General features: G+C 43.5%; 3 protein-coding genes across 3 annotated transcripts; 1 reads left to right on the forward strand and 2 right to left on the reverse strand.

The window, feature by feature from the left end:
* The first annotated feature begins 6,938 nt into the window (after positions 1 to 6,938).
* LOC105179429 lies at positions 6,939 to 7,894 on the forward strand. The gene is given in 5 exon segments (XM_020691325.1): positions 6,939 to 7,022; positions 7,099 to 7,183; positions 7,291 to 7,367; positions 7,449 to 7,722; positions 7,725 to 7,894. Coding segments are annotated over 5 exon segments (690 nt in total).
* A 349-nt stretch (positions 7,895 to 8,243) lies between these two features.
* LOC105179423 (NADH-ubiquinone oxidoreductase chain 1) lies at positions 8,244 to 8,607 on the reverse strand. Its single transcript, XM_011103043.2, is given in 2 exon segments — positions 8,244 to 8,427; positions 8,430 to 8,607. Coding segments are annotated over 2 exon segments (297 nt in total). The 5' UTR covers positions 8,566 to 8,607; the 3' UTR covers positions 8,244 to 8,266.
* A 769-nt stretch (positions 8,608 to 9,376) lies between these two features.
* Positions 9,377 to 10,156, reverse strand: LOC105179430 (cytochrome c oxidase subunit 2). Its single transcript, XM_011103048.2, is given in 2 exon segments — positions 9,377 to 9,996; positions 9,999 to 10,156. Coding segments are annotated over 2 exon segments (723 nt in total). The 5' UTR covers positions 10,102 to 10,156.
* Positions 10,157 to 15,165: the final 5,009 nt, after the last annotated feature.

A 15,165-nucleotide genomic window follows, 5' to 3' on the forward strand; every position in this document is an offset into this window, starting at 1 on the left:
GTCAGCGGGGAAGGGGAAAGCTTTCTCACAACTATCAGACATGACTGATCATTATTTATCTAAGCTAATATGAGATCGACAAGGAACCCTAAAGAGAGGACCTAAAGCGGCAGGCAACTCATTTGGAAGACGGCATGTCAGCTCTTTGGGCGTAGGGTGGGATTAGCGTACGAAACTGCTTGAACGTAGAAGTGAAAATCCTTTGCCTTTGGCTTTCTACGTGGGGAAGAGAATTCCCTATTCTCAACTCTACTTTTAGGTAAAACTTCAGCACACAAAAGATATACGGGAATGAATCAATTGAAAGACTTCCAAATGCGATAACTCTTTCTTTAGATAGGAACTTTTTTAACAAATTCTATATGCGGCGGGAACGAGACCCATTGATCAACGCAGCTACAGCTGAATTAGAAAGCGGGAAAGCTGCTCTTTGCCTTTGTTTAGCATCATGTGGGAAGGGCTACCGAGGGGGGACTCTTTTTTCTTTTTTAAGGGAAACTTGCTGCTCAAAATGGAAAGGGATGTGGCGTTCTGGGATTTCCACTTTTTCTCACGGGTCCCTACCTATACCTATTCTCTATCAATTCTATGAAATTCTTCTTTTCTTTATTCTGAGGGAACTTTAAAGGGATGAGCGCGCTAGCGCGAAAGCGGTTGCGCTAACTCCGCTCCAGCCACTCGACTGATAAGGAGAGGCTCGATGCAATTGAGGTTTCTTGCTAGGAGCTGCGTTTTAAAAAAGCTAAATCAGTCTTCTTCTGCTGCCTTTTTAGCTCTATACACACCTAAAAAGAATATATCTAGCAGCCTTGTAGCGGCATGATAGTCAAAGCACGACTTTCTCAAAGGAAATTTCCTATTGTGTGTCAAGCCCCTCTCCTAGCCTATTGAACTTCTATGGCTATTATAGGCGTTTTCTAAGAGCCCCAAGGCGCACTCCCAGCTAGCAAGCAATTAGCCTTCCTCTACAAAGAATGGAAGTGTGGATGAACCGACATCAAATAGAGGAATGATGAAGTGACTCGACTGAAAGGTAATCAAAGATTCTTGTTTGTGGAAGAGGTTATGTAAATATACTCGGAGAGGTTCTATATATACTCGACTAAAAGGTTATGTAATACACTCGATCGTAGGGAGAGGAGAGGAAAGTCAACGAGGAATTTCTTACAGTAAGATAGAAAGCAGGCTAGTCTCCGAAAATGCTTTTTTCCATCGCTCTGAGCTCGAATAGTTCATTTAACAAAGCTGGGTAGATGCCATTCAGGCTCATAAGAAGCTGTTGTCGGCAACTACATCGGCAAATGCAAGACACTTTGAATTGGACGTGGATACGGCATCTTTTGTGATTTCAATAGGCATCGCACCAGGTAAATATTATTTAGAGCGCTAAGCTTCGCAAGTGACGGTTCGCTTGTGCTCCGCTCCTTGGTATAGCCCTAGATTCAGAGATTGTTGGATTAGTCAACCATATCCGATTTTACCATTCCTTCTTGGCATATATTATTCCCCTGAACGCCCGGCTGCCCTCTTCGCAAAGGTTTCAGAGAAGAGGGACCTTAGTAGGAGTCTTTCCGGCCAGTGATTCGATTACGTACGGGTCAGTCTTTCCAATGAGTAGCTTGATCGAGATCTCGAAGCAAATTGCGAAATCTAATTCTGCGAATTGTGCCAATTCCAATTTGAACTTACCAGCCACTTGTTTCATAGCTTTAATTTGAGCTGCGGATCCTACTCTGGAAACTGAAATACCCACATTAATGGCAGGCCTGATTCCGGCATTGAATAGATTCGCGGATAATCTTGTCCATCAATAATGGAAATTACATTAGTATAGTAGGAATCTAAGCCGAAACATCTCCTGATTGAGTTTCATTGAGTGAAAAGTCACTGTGGAAGATGGAAAGTTTTCCCTAACTCTATTGAATTGACGTTCCGATGAAGAACACTCTTTCTTTCAACGATTCCCGTGCAATCGATCTCTCTAATAGCCTTTTGATCCGCTCTTTATTGAGTGAGTTATGCTTAACACTCGTTCTTAGTAAGCTAGCTTCTGCCGCTAGCCCGGAATCAATGCTTATAGCAAGACGATGGAATACACTTGCCTCTGCCCCCTAAACTACTATCTCTTTTCTTTCTCCTATATTATATTGTCAACCTACCCTCTTTTCTAAGGCAACTTGATGGGACTTGCACATAGTGCTATTGACTGGGCAAGAAGAAATCTTAAGCACAAGCAGTAAGAGTCACTTTCTATGGGTAAGGCTCTACTTGAAAGCTAGTAAACGTCAAGTGAAAGAGGGGCTCTGACTCTTCTACCGCACCGGTTACCTATTTCTTTTTGTGAAAGGGCTTATGAAGGATTGACCGAAGTCATTTTATCTACCAACTTGGGCGAGGCGAGCTACATTAACCTCCGTTCAAAAGCATACGTAATTGCTGGAGAGGTTTTATATACTCAACTCTTTCATATTAGATAACCTAAAGAATGAAAGAAAACAATAATAATCGATATCTTATTATTCTTTCTTAGTCAAAGTGGAAGGGGAACAAAATGAGAGTATTAGCTGAACGTGGACATGCACTTGCTCTGGCTTCTTAAGAAAGATTGAGACTTCAAGACCCCTAAGAGAACTCTAAAATAGCTTAATTCTTGCTTGGCTGTAACAGAACAGAAAGAGTAGGGCTTAAGTCTGACCCAAAGAAAGCCCTACTTTTGTTTTGATTCACCCTATCCTCTCCCAAAGGTCGAGTGTATTACATAACCTTTCAGTCTTGATGGCAGATAGTTTACTGGTTGCTATCTCTTTCCCTTGAGCCGTTCTAACCGTGGAAAGGGAAAGAAAATCTTTGCCTAGCTAGTAACAGGAGAAGCGAAAGAGCTATCGTCGAAAGCTTCTCGTTTACACCGGTTCTTCTAGCTTCAATCGAGAAAGGTCAAAAAGTCTTTCAATTTGTGACATATCCATGAATGAGATTGATAAAGTGTTAAGTTCCGTGAGGGATCTTTCTTTCTAGGCTATGGTTTACCTGTATCATGCAAATGTCCAACACTTAGGTGCTTTCTAAGATCATCCTATATGAAAGATGTATGACATGTGTGGATAATGAATGACTTGCATGCAGGGTATGCAATATATTAACGTCCACAAAGTAAGACCTAATAAGAGAAATGAGCTTAGCACAACACGATATGGGATATAAACCTAATCCTAAAAGGGGAAAACCCATCACTGAACAATCATAGGAATAGAAGAAATGGGTTCAGACCAAGTGACAGAACTCTCTATGAGTTGGGCTACATAAAAATCCTTTTCTACAAAAATGGATGTAGGCTTAACTAAAGCCTAATGCAGGTTGAACTCTATGGAATCTAAGCCTCACTACCCTCTTAGAGCGTTACAAGGAATTTTTTTTCGGCCCCATATGGATTCAGCTTAATAGATTCCGCTTAGGGGTTTATGAGACATTGATTGATGGACCTAAGCTAAACAACTAAGATTGAAATAAAAAAACTTTGAGAAACCCTGGGATTGTTGGCTCTTAGTCGTCAAGAGGACTTAGTCGAAGTCTTCCTTGGAGTCTTCGAAACCGGCTAAGGCTAAGGGGACAATGCCTTTTTCTTTCCTTGAGACTCTTTACCGACTGACCTACAGTAATCTCCTTTTCTTTTCCTCGACTCGGACTAATGTAAGTGAAAGCGGGGGAATGTGCCTTGTGACTCAGTCCTCTAGTAATTGCCTTCTTTTTTGAATCGTATTACCGATATCTAATTAGATTGTACAGCTCTTTTCTTTAAGCTCTTTAATCAATTGTGCTATGTCTTTCTAAGCGAGGTAATCTTTCTCCTTTTGGATGCGCATCCCCGTAGCGCTTAAGCTTTCGATCTAGTCTCTCGGTCTTCCAGTTTAAATCCTATCTCTTACCGTCTTCTTCCTAAGGGTCTGCTTCTTTGTTAAGTAAGAAGTACATAAAGGAATCCTTCTATAAGCCGGTTCGTAGCCGGGCCCGATTGTAGAGAGCGAAAAGAGCCTCTTCGTTCACAGGAGATGAATATGAGAGTGCAGGTTTAGCGCCATTGCCGAAGTGCTTTTTGATTATGGTAAGGAGAATGCTGTCCATTAGTTTTCCAAAGCCAGGGACTGGTCTTCCGGTTGGAAAAACATCGCCTCGCTTTCTCGTATTAGCGGAATGGGTCAGCATAATAGCATCATCAATTTCGCAATCCATCACCTTATCAAGCCAAAGAATAGGTCTCATATCGCACATAGCTTTTTTTGTATCAGTCGGACTTCCATCTCATCATATTGGATATTGGAAAGCCGCACTCGTCTCTCGGGGGGCCGCGCCCTCTCTTTCTTTTTTATATAATATATAATGGATGCTCCGGCGGCGTGGCTTTGGCCATTGGTTTTCTTGTGTTGTGAGGTTCATCCTCACTTCGGAGATGGAAGATGGTAAGATGATGATGGCCCCTTCGGGGTCTTCGGAAGCATCAAGCTCGACTGCAGCAAAAACTGTTGGTCAAGTGGTGCAAAATAGAAATTACGAAGTTTCCCAAGATGCTCTTTTTTATGCAGTTGAAGCAGAGGAAAGGAGAGAGAGGGAAGACCTCCGTAACTCCAAGGAATGGAAAGAAAGTTAAGAAAAGTTCCATCCCCGCTTACTCGACTCTTTATTGAAGGCTTGGTTAGGGGCACGAGCGAGCAGTTGCAGTTCCGGTACTTTCAGTTTGAGTTCATTTCTTCCTGAAGGAACCTTGTCTTAGCTAGCCTCTGTTTTTTACTAGACTAGCCTTTTATCAAGCTGAAAATAGGGTTTTGGAACTGCTTAGGCTCGCAGCTACTAGGTGCGTACCCTTGAACCTAGCCCTCTTTTGGGGTACAGGCATTGAAAGACGGCTTTCAGAATAGGCTTTTTTGTACGAAGAGAAAGTTACACTACTATGTAAGTAATTCATTGTGCCTAAGGAGCCACTTTGATGATCAATCGCTTACTGAATGAATGTCCTTTTGATCAGTGATCACAGAAGGAGAAGGCACTGTGAATACTTTCTATGAGAAACTCTTTCCTTTTTGGCTACCAAACGTGCTAGTAAAAGAGCTTATTCTGAGTTTGAATTCCTCGAAATCTGTAAGCTAGCTTGGTCTACCTGCTTTGTTCTGATTTCATTGTATTCTGGAGTATTTAGCATTCGCACCGGTGTCACAAAAAGCAAAAGCATATCAATTCGTTGAGGCAACTAGTCTTGGTAAGGTTTTTTCCACTGAATGAGAAGTTTGTATGATCCAGATGTTTTGAAGGTGACCCTTGTGATACGCGTACTAGGAGTCGACGGGGAAGAGCCGTGCATTAATTTAGAATATTTTGACTTTTGAAAAGGAGGCTCGAACTTGACTTTCAAAGTCAGCTAGTGCGTCAGTCAAGATAAGGGAAGAATAAGCTTTCAAAGGTGATAGTAACACGCGCTCTAATCTCTTTCTCTCTTGGAGATGATGGACAGAAATCCAACTGAGATTGGAAGTTCGTCCCCCCTTGAGATGTGTCAACCAATTCTCTTTCTTGCCTTAAAAAGAGATCCGCAAGCCTTTCACACGCTCCTCTGATCAAGCCAAAGAGCTCCTCCTAAGAAAGAAGGAAAAAGAATTGGACACACCGTCTATGGCCTATTTTTGAAGAAAAGGAAAGGAGTATTCTACGTACATAGAGCTCAAATCAATGGCAGATTTTCCAATTCCCTCCCATCGGCCAAGCTTCAATCTCTTAGACCAGATGCGGACTGTAGATCATCCAAATGGGGGCTCCTTTCTCTATGAAGCTCTTGGTTGATAGAACTCTGATGCGGTTAGGAGGTAGATCTTGTGCGAGCTAATGAATTCAAAAATGCGTATCCGCACCTATCTCCATTGTTCGGCTAGTCTCAAGAGATCGGCTAAGGACTCAATCCATTTTGGAAGCCTTCTAAGAGCTGCTAGAAAGGAAGAATCCCACCCTACTGGTAGGACTTGCTTCAAAAAGAGGGCAAAAGGGATCCATCCTTAGATAGACGGGTGGAACACACCGAGATCAATCATCAAGCCAGCTACCCATGGTCAAGGTCAAAGAGGGAGTTAACGGTAAGAAAACCATATCGTTGCTGACCACCGGGCTAATTGTTTCAAAAGAGAGACCAAGGGAGGGCAATGAAAGGGCCACTGCTGCAACTGAAGGTGACCACTAGCTATCTCGGATAGGATAGAGAGGCTTGATCGGTAACCACAGATTGAAAGGTCTTTCTCCACTGTCTAGGCTTGATCGGTAACCACAGATTGAAAGGTCTTTCTCCACTGTCTGAGAGAGCCATTGATTCACACTGCCGCTATAGCGAAGAGAGAGGGTTTGGGTCTGCTCTTCCTAAATAGAGGTTCAACCGGAGATGGGCAATTGGATTAGCTATCTTGCGCGAAGGGTGGAGCGTATGATAAGCGAGCGATCAGGACTAACTCAAATAGAGAGCTCAGAGTCCTCTTATTTTTGATAGGTGGACTTTTAGGGCCACTCCTTTGGCAAGTAGGGCGGCCGGCCACAACGGATCAAGAGTGGGTTACAAGTACGATGGTTGAGAGCGGTCCTCCTTTAGCCTTGCTTGACTAAAGTCATTGCCCTCGCTCTTGAAAGCGGTCCGGATTCGCTCCGCCTTACACGATGTACCAAAAGAGTGTGGAAAGGTTCTTATGCTATCGATGTGAGGAAGACGAAAAGAAGGATAGAAAGGATCGATGTAATTGAGCTCGACTGATAAGGAGAGGTATGAAGTCACTCGACTGATAAGGAGAGGAGCGAAGGAAATGGATGTCCCTATTGTATTTTAGATGGAGTCATCAACAGGGCTAAGAATCTTACCTTTACTTAGAGAGGGGTATCGGTACCACGCTCTTCCGTGCTCGTAGGTTGACTCCCCTATGCATCCCGACAAAGGTCTCATAAACGTGCGCTTCCCTTATGCATCCAGCCGCTTCACTAATGTGAATAGGTTATACAGAAGGGTGGGTTGGTTGGTTATATACTCTTATGCGCCTTCCTTCTTCGAACCTTTTGGTATGTATTGCCCCCTAACTATAGATCAGATCCACCAGACGGAGAAATTTCAATTCCGCACTGCTGCTGAGTCGTCGGACTTATCCACCAAGGGATTCGTGGAATTTCTGTGAATTGGATTGGGGGAAATCTAGCAAAGCTAGGTAGATAGATAGACTCCTTTCCCGCTGCTAAGGGCGAGCACAAAAGAAAATCCAATGATTGTTTCTTAACCAGTGCCCCCTTTTGGGTATGCAGGTACTAAGAGTCCTCTCACTACCAACCAGCAAACATCATCTGGCTGGGTCTTGCCGGTATCAACAACGAGAAAGAAATAACCAAATGGAAACAACAACTAACTATGGCTCTTGGCCCAGACAACGTCCTAGGCGTAGGGGAGATCGGAGCAAGAGGGAACGCCTAGACGACGTTTTTATTCCTGGGCTGTAGTAAGTAGATCGAGAGGTCGTTCCGCCCCTTGTCCCCTAAGTTAGGTAATATGTTCTCGACCATTCTTGCTCCAATCTGACCTAGCTGGCGAGCGATCCCAGTTCGCGATAGAGAACAAGACAGCAAGCAAGCGTACCTTTGTTCGCTTCTTCTCCACCAAGCATGGAAGTTTAAGGATAACTGTAGGTCGGTGGCTACCTAAGGAAACTCCGATTCGATCCCCCCCCGGCCGGGAGGCATCTACCTCATCCCGATCACAAGGAGAGGTTCACTACGATGGGGGTATTTTTTTTTCCCTTCCAGAAAGAATGAAATGCATAGGGGACCATCCTTTTGTTGCGGCATGCTCCTCAGATTTACGGATTTGCAGGGGGCCTCAGGCCCTACTTAGTTAACTAACAATGACAAAGGCTTGCGAAACTAAGTAGCGCCTTTTCCTTTTTGAATAACCCATTCTCAAACTCTTTCATAAGGCAAACCTATAGGTCCTTAGTAGCGTTGACAAAGAAGAAAAGCGCCGGTTAAAGCGAATCTTTTTCTTTCAATCTAAATAATAGAACGATCTCTTTTTTATGACTTCTACTTATCAATCCCGGCCCAGAAAAGTGACCGACCAGGGCCCTATTGATGAATGAAAGAAAGGGTTTATGAGCCCTAGCCCTGTAAGCCCATACCTGTGCAGAGTAGATCGTTCAACACCTGCGGCACAAACCTATTTTTGACCTATTGGTCCTAGTATCATAGGCGACCGAACGGCCGCCCCCTAATTACTAGACCGACCTGCTATAATAATTCCATAAACACCTAGCAAAGATATGGCAAACAAATAAAGTAGCCCTATGTTCGGATCTGACAATACCATACCATTATCAAAAGGTACAACGGCCCGTTCAACTAGACTTAACATAAATGTAGCCACTGGGCCATTCTAAAAAGGGAGAAATTAGCACTACTTGGTGAAATAGGTTCTTTTAGAATCAAATTCAAACCATCTGCTAGAGGTTGTAACAACCCAAACGACCCCACTACATCAGGACCCTTTCGACGTTGCACAAAAGCCATTACTTTACGTTCCGCTAGCACTAAAAAGGTTACTCCTAGTAGAAGTGGAACAGCTATGTACATTTTCAATTTTCTATTCACTCATGATCTGGCCTGGTCGACCCAATCATGATCTATTTGGATGGGACTTTTCTCAAAAAACTCCGGATCCCAAAGATTAGAAGAGAGAAAATCAACTACACCAAGGAGGGGCTCTCTTTGGTAAGAAGAGAAGCACTTTAAGGCGGTGTGAAAATAAAAAAAAGAAAATTATGGCAATGGTAAACTATGTAAGCGCCTGAAGGTCTCATCGGTGAAATATTCATAGAACTCTCGGTAAATAGCCGAATGTCTTCCCCTTTGTGAGAGGTCTTGCCTAAATTGATTTAAAGTGGCCGCCATGATATCCCTCTGAAAAGAGTGGCGCAGTGCACTTATAGATTCTGTGGAATCTTCAATAAAAGAAAACGCCTGCTCTCGAATGTTATTGTAGGGGGACCACTGGAGAACTCGATCAAGATTTGATACTCCAAGCATTAGATCATGACGTTTGTCTTCCAAGACGCCCTTTCCTTCCAATACTTGAAGCTCGAAAAATTCTTGAGCGAATATCCATTGGTAGTGTTCGACATGGAGGGCTTGGTTAAAATGCTCTAGAACTATGGCAGCATACTCGCCGGGCGAGTTTGTGGAGGCAGTCCATAATAATTTTGGTGTTTGACCAATGTAATTCGTCAAAAAAGTTCAGCTTCGTTTTTCGATCGTAGATTACGAAAGGTCGTGAGGGATCCTTCAGAGCTTGAGGAAGATGAAAATGAGTCTACTGGGTGTTTTAATTCACCAGTAGGTGTTGTCGCATTGCCCCCCTGTCGCAATAAGCTACTTGGATGAAGTGCTGGAGCCAAGAACCTCCTTCTCGTTGTACCGAAATAGAGGTCTGATTTAAACGACTAGGTACAACATCACATTTGACACCTAAGGAAGGTACAGCCCAACTATGAGGTACATCAGCAGGTGTTACAATAATACGCAAATGAGTTTTTTCTGGTACAACCACTCTATTGTCCACTTCTAATAAACGTGATTGACCCAATTCTGGATCATCTTCTGGAATCGTATAACTGTCTAAAGTGAGTGACTGTTCATCTCCACTGTTATAGTCTGAATACTCATAAGTCCAATACCATTGATGTCCAATAGCTTTGATAGTAATGGCTGGATCTACTACTACCTCGTCCATTGAATATAAGATAGCAAATGATGGTATAGCAATGAACATCAGGATGATACTAGGAGATATGGTCCACGGAATCTCGATAGTAGTTCCATGAGCAATCCTTTGCAGGATTGGATTTTTTTTATAGTGGAAGTGCCATAAAGCGCGAACCAAGATCCATGATACGAAAACAAAAATCAGAATAAAAAAGAAAAAGATATTGTGATGTAAGTCTAAATTCCTTGCATCATAGGTGTTGCTGCGTCTTGAGATCCTAATTGCCATGGTTCTGCTGCATCACAAGGAGCAATTGTGAGGAATAGACATTCTAGAACAATCATCTTCTTTGGTTCATTCTTTGACTGCTCTGCTCCCCCAAACAAAAAAGAGAGACTTGCTCTCCCAATTCAGGAAGACGGGAATCGCCTTGGTCCAACCAAGAAAGGCATGGGAGTCTTTGAGCATAACATTCTTCTTCTTCTCTTACGATATTTCTAGTCTGATGAACAGATCGTTCCTAAAAGCAGTCGTGTGATCAACTATACGATACCACCATCTGCAGTCCATTTGCATTCTCTTCCCTGCCCTTGGCTTGGCTCGAATTGACAGGAATTGGCTGAGCCAGGATCAAACTCTTCTTTTGACTTTCTCAAAGACCAAATCAAACGTATTACTGAAACAGAGGTGTAGCCAGCCGGGCTAGCCCCGTTTGCTTATCATGCTAAGGCTCATATCCCACCTTTTGGTGACCGTTGACCTACTTCTTATAGCTAGTTCCATAGCTAGACAGCTCCTTTAGTACCAGAGTCTTACTTCCTACGTTTCCTTACCAAGTCGAGGTACCGTACCCTCTCCCTACAAGCGTCTTCTTCACGTTCCTCTCCGGTTCTAAAAAAGAAAGAGAATGAGACTGCTGCTACGGGTAAAGCATATTTCCCATCCTCTCTCTCCCTATCTGCTCTCGCTGCCAATTGAATTACTCTCCCTATCATATAGGCAATTCATAAACGATAGCGAATTCAGAGACAAAGAGAGGGAATGAACCTAAACGAAAGACGGAAAGAGTAAGTAACTTCGTACCTCTCCCTGCTCTAGGTGCCCAAAAGCATAACAAGGCCGAGTTCTTAGTTCGGAGTTGAATTCATGGACCGGAATGTAACAGCTAAAGAAGAAAACGTTAGCTGTGTCTTCTATTCCCAAGGGAGATAGATAGAGGCGAAAACCCTATAATGCCCTTTACTTTACTTAGTAGTTAGTATTCAGTATCGGTATCAGTATCTCTTTCTCTTTCTGTAAGCTTTTGAATTGCAGTGAGCAAAACAAATCGAATTTCAAGTCATTCTGTTGTAAGCTTTGGAATCGCAAATCAAGTTCTTTGGCAAGCGCTACGAGCAGTACATCCCTATCCCTAAACTCTTCTTTCTCTCCAATATTGGTCACATCACTGATCTTGAAGAGAGGGAAGAGGTTTGAGGTTAGAATTAGCTTAGTATGGAATGCTAAGAGAATAGAAGTCGTGTCACTATTTACAAGCTATATTGCATTCTTTCTCATTTCCTTCATCAAGGGGGGACTATGAGGTTACGGTAGTAGCTCTTTCTCAGCGAGATAGAAAGTTTTTTGATAGGGAGAGAAAGGGTTTCACGACCGTAGGGAGAGGAACGGACTCGATCGAGAGTCTTATTATACAATTTTAATTCATTTGATTCCATATTACATTCATTCCTTAAGTCGAATCAAGTGACTCTAAGGCCCTAGTACTTTTTTTCTTTGATCAAATGGTTGATTTAGATTTTCAATTCCTTTTTACCAAGGGAAGAGAGCGTGGATCTAGTGTCCTGTCCTATTGGATGTTCCAAACCACCATCTTAGACTTCCAGCATTTGCTTCAGACAGAAAGTTTGGGACTCAAAGTGTGCCCTCATGAGGCAGGGAAAAACTTTGCACCAATCGTTGATGAGTTGTCTCGCTCGAAAGCTATAACCTGCCCCCCGAACTCGGTATCCATTTTGCTTGATGGTTCACTCCTAACGGCCTGAAGGCCTTCCCCCTGGCTCCCGCTTGTGCTGATAAGAACTAGAATTGTATTCAGAAGAAGTAAGAGGAAACTTACGAACTGCAGTTCCCCTCTGTCCTGTCACAGGAACAAGAACTAAAGACTCGAACTGCCAACTACAGCTACAGCTTTGTTTCCCTTCCATAGTAGTCTTTGATTAGAAGGTTCAGAAAAGCCACGGGACTTGCTTGTAAAAACAGAGAGCGATGCCCAGAAAGAAGCTAAGCAAGAACTGGGAGAAGACGCACACGAGACCCAGGATGGAAGTAGCGGAATCGGCCTTAGCATAGACTGTTGACCGCTTAGAATCAGGAATATGAACAGGCAACTATGAGACTAGTTTCCCATTGTCCCGATAAAGCGTACCTGAAGTGAGTGTGCCCATCTCGGTCTCCTTTCTTTTTTCTTTGCAGCTGCCATACAAGTCAAGCCTGTGAGCTAGTTTGAGGCAGTGAGCCAGTGCCTGTGGTTGAAGTCTAAGGTACAAAAACCTGCTTTCTCATGTTGAAAAGCCGAGGTTCCTTTGTTTTAGGCAAGTCCAATTACAAACAAAAGAGAAGGAAGGTCCCGTCCCACGGGTTAGGTGCTTAGCTTAAGGTGGAAAAGAGAAGGAAGGTCCCGTCCCACGGGTTAGGTGCTTAGCTTAAGGTGGAAGGCGAAGCCGAGGCAAGAGTAAGGGGTGTAGCGAGAGAAGAATTCAATCTATGTTCCATTCTCAATGGTTGGTCGGTTGGCTGGAGGCCAGGATGCTTTGGTTTTTCGGATCGATCGCAGTGGCCAAATGCGCTGGTCTCTTTCCGGGGTACCAAAAGCAGAGGAAGCTGTTAGTCCAACGGAGGAATCAATAGATCTAGTCGAGTTTAACCTAGCCTTGCCGAGTAGAATAGAAAAGGGCTCCCTGAGTTTTTTTATGGGCTTGAGGCCCGAGTTCAATAATCTTAGATCGTCAATTCAACATCGAGTTCTTACACCAGACATTGATAGAGCAGTTGCTGATGTGAGATCCGAGGAGACTCAACTTCGTTCCCTTTCTATGTCTGTGTATGAAGAATTACCGGTCTTAGGAAGAGTGGATGGAAGAATAAGGCCCTATTCTTTTTATTTTTAGAAGAGAAAGATAGCCAACTATACGATTAAAAACTCCTTGCAGCAGGAGAACAGGAGTCTTGCTAGCTCAGTACGATCCTTAGTTCGGTATTCAATAATAAGAATGGAATGCAAACTGCTTTGAGCAGTATCCTCCCAGCCCTTTTGAAGGCTTTAGAATATATTCCCTTTATTTTATGCAATTATCTTTGCTTAGCAATGTAACATAATTCAAAATAGACATTCCCAGGGAATTTCCACTGCATAGTTGCTTTGTGCTCGAAAATTTCTTCAATAATGCTTGCTTTGGCTTGACAACTACCCTAATGTAACTCCCGTAGCTAGTATGAGCACCAGAGGTTTTAGGATAGGCTCTGGGAGCTCACAAATGCGCTGTTGACATGAGATAATGAATTGTTTACAATGTTGATTTGTTATGGCTCTTCCGGAGTAGAAATCTCCTCACCTAGCCTTCCTCCTTACCCTTTCTTTCAGAGAAGCCCATGGCACCAAGGTGACGAACTATGACCACTCTCTCACTAACAGGAGTGGGAAGCCTCTTTCTTCTAGGCTTCATCAACGGGGAAAGATATATTGATGCCTCTTTCGAGGTGCGTGATTAGCGTAGGCTATCCCCCTCGTGAGTGTTGAGCGGCTACTTTGACTTTCCCATCCTCCTGGAGAAGTCACCGAAGGCGAAGACCATTGTCTTGATGGTAGCAAAAGAGGACCATTCCTTGCTACCTACCCCGTAGAAGATAAGATGGACGCGATCAGCGTCGATAGCTTTGGCGCAATTATTCTCTGCGCTAGCAGGTTCCCCAATCTTTCTTATGTCCCACAACCTGTGAAGATTTATAGGCCAGGGTACAGATGGATTAAAATTCACGGTCGGGTGTGAATTGGTAGCTCACAATCTCTGAATTCACATTGCCAGAAGGCTTAGAAAGGATAGACAATTCCTTGGGCGACCGGGGGGGCTCTCGACAAGAAACCTTTCGCCTCAACGAGGTTAGTCCAGAGTGGAAGCTATCCGGATAAAGTGCTGACGACGGAGTTCCTACACTTACCCAGATTCGTAGGATTGGCACAAAAAACCTCCTCGTCTGCACCTCCCACAGATAATGCAACCTTGACCGAGGCTACGGCTGGGGAAGATTAAAGAACCGAATTTGAGAGATTCTTAGCAGAGGACTTGAATTGATCTCTTTGTTCTAAGGCTGAACGATCAGATACTCCCTTGCACCCCCGAGTCAGGAAAATAATCTCTGACTTGCTTCTCGTAGGATTTCCCTGTTAAGAGAAGACGTAGATGGTGAAGTTGTGATAAAATCCTCCGCGCAGGAAGCATCCGAAATAAAGGTCTCGTCCCCCATACATAGAGTTGACTCTCCTGAGTCCAAACCTATCAAAGACTTTTGGGAAGAAAAGGCAAAAGCATGGTCCAGATTTGCTTTCACCCACAAGTAGCAGCTAACAAGAAGGAGAGACTCACCCATCTTAGCTAGGCCGGTAGATCACTTCAGGGATCTCCCTATTCCGCTTATCAAAATAGGGCCGTACTCCTGGGTCGTCTTGCGCTACTTAGGACCCTACCAAAGAAACGGTAGCTCGGTCCAAGGAGACAGGAAAGAAGACATGAAGTCAGACTAAAGTTTCAGAGCAATGCAGGGATATCTGAAGCATGCCTATCGAGGGGCGTAGCGTTGCATTCAAGGTTCAATCGGCCTAGGCTCTTTTCCACTCCTTTACGGGATTGAAAGCATGATTACAGTAGCGTGTAAGCGATAACTTAAAGCGGGTAAGCCAATACCGAGACCATTGAAAAGCTAGCAAGCAGGGCCCGTGTCAGACTGAGCTGGCAAGGTAAGCATCCACAGGCGAAACGGGGAATAATACTGCAATGTGGTTAATTACCAACTGAGAATCTCCAATAATCTCAATAGTCAAAACATCCACTTCTTTCAGGATTATTATCAAGGCCTCATACTCCGCTCGATTATTGGAACACACACCTTCTAATTGAAATGTAACACCCCTTTCGCTACAAGGGCTATATCTACCCTAAACGTCACACTTATAGGAATCCCTGTGTTTATAAATATAAATGCACATAATAATTTAATCCATGTGAATACGTAACCCCAACGTCATAACAACATAATCATCCCACAACATCATATATACAAATCAAACACCTCGAGTAGTCCACCACATTTAATCTCCATTCCTACGTTCTCTTTATACAAACAAAATAAGATTC

Source organism: Sesamum indicum, unplaced genomic scaffold (assembly GCF_000512975.1).
Source record: "Sesamum indicum cultivar Zhongzhi No. 13 unplaced genomic scaffold, S_indicum_v1.0 scaffold00156, whole genome shotgun sequence".
NCBI classification, from domain to species: Eukaryota; Viridiplantae; Streptophyta; class Magnoliopsida; order Lamiales; family Pedaliaceae; genus Sesamum; species Sesamum indicum.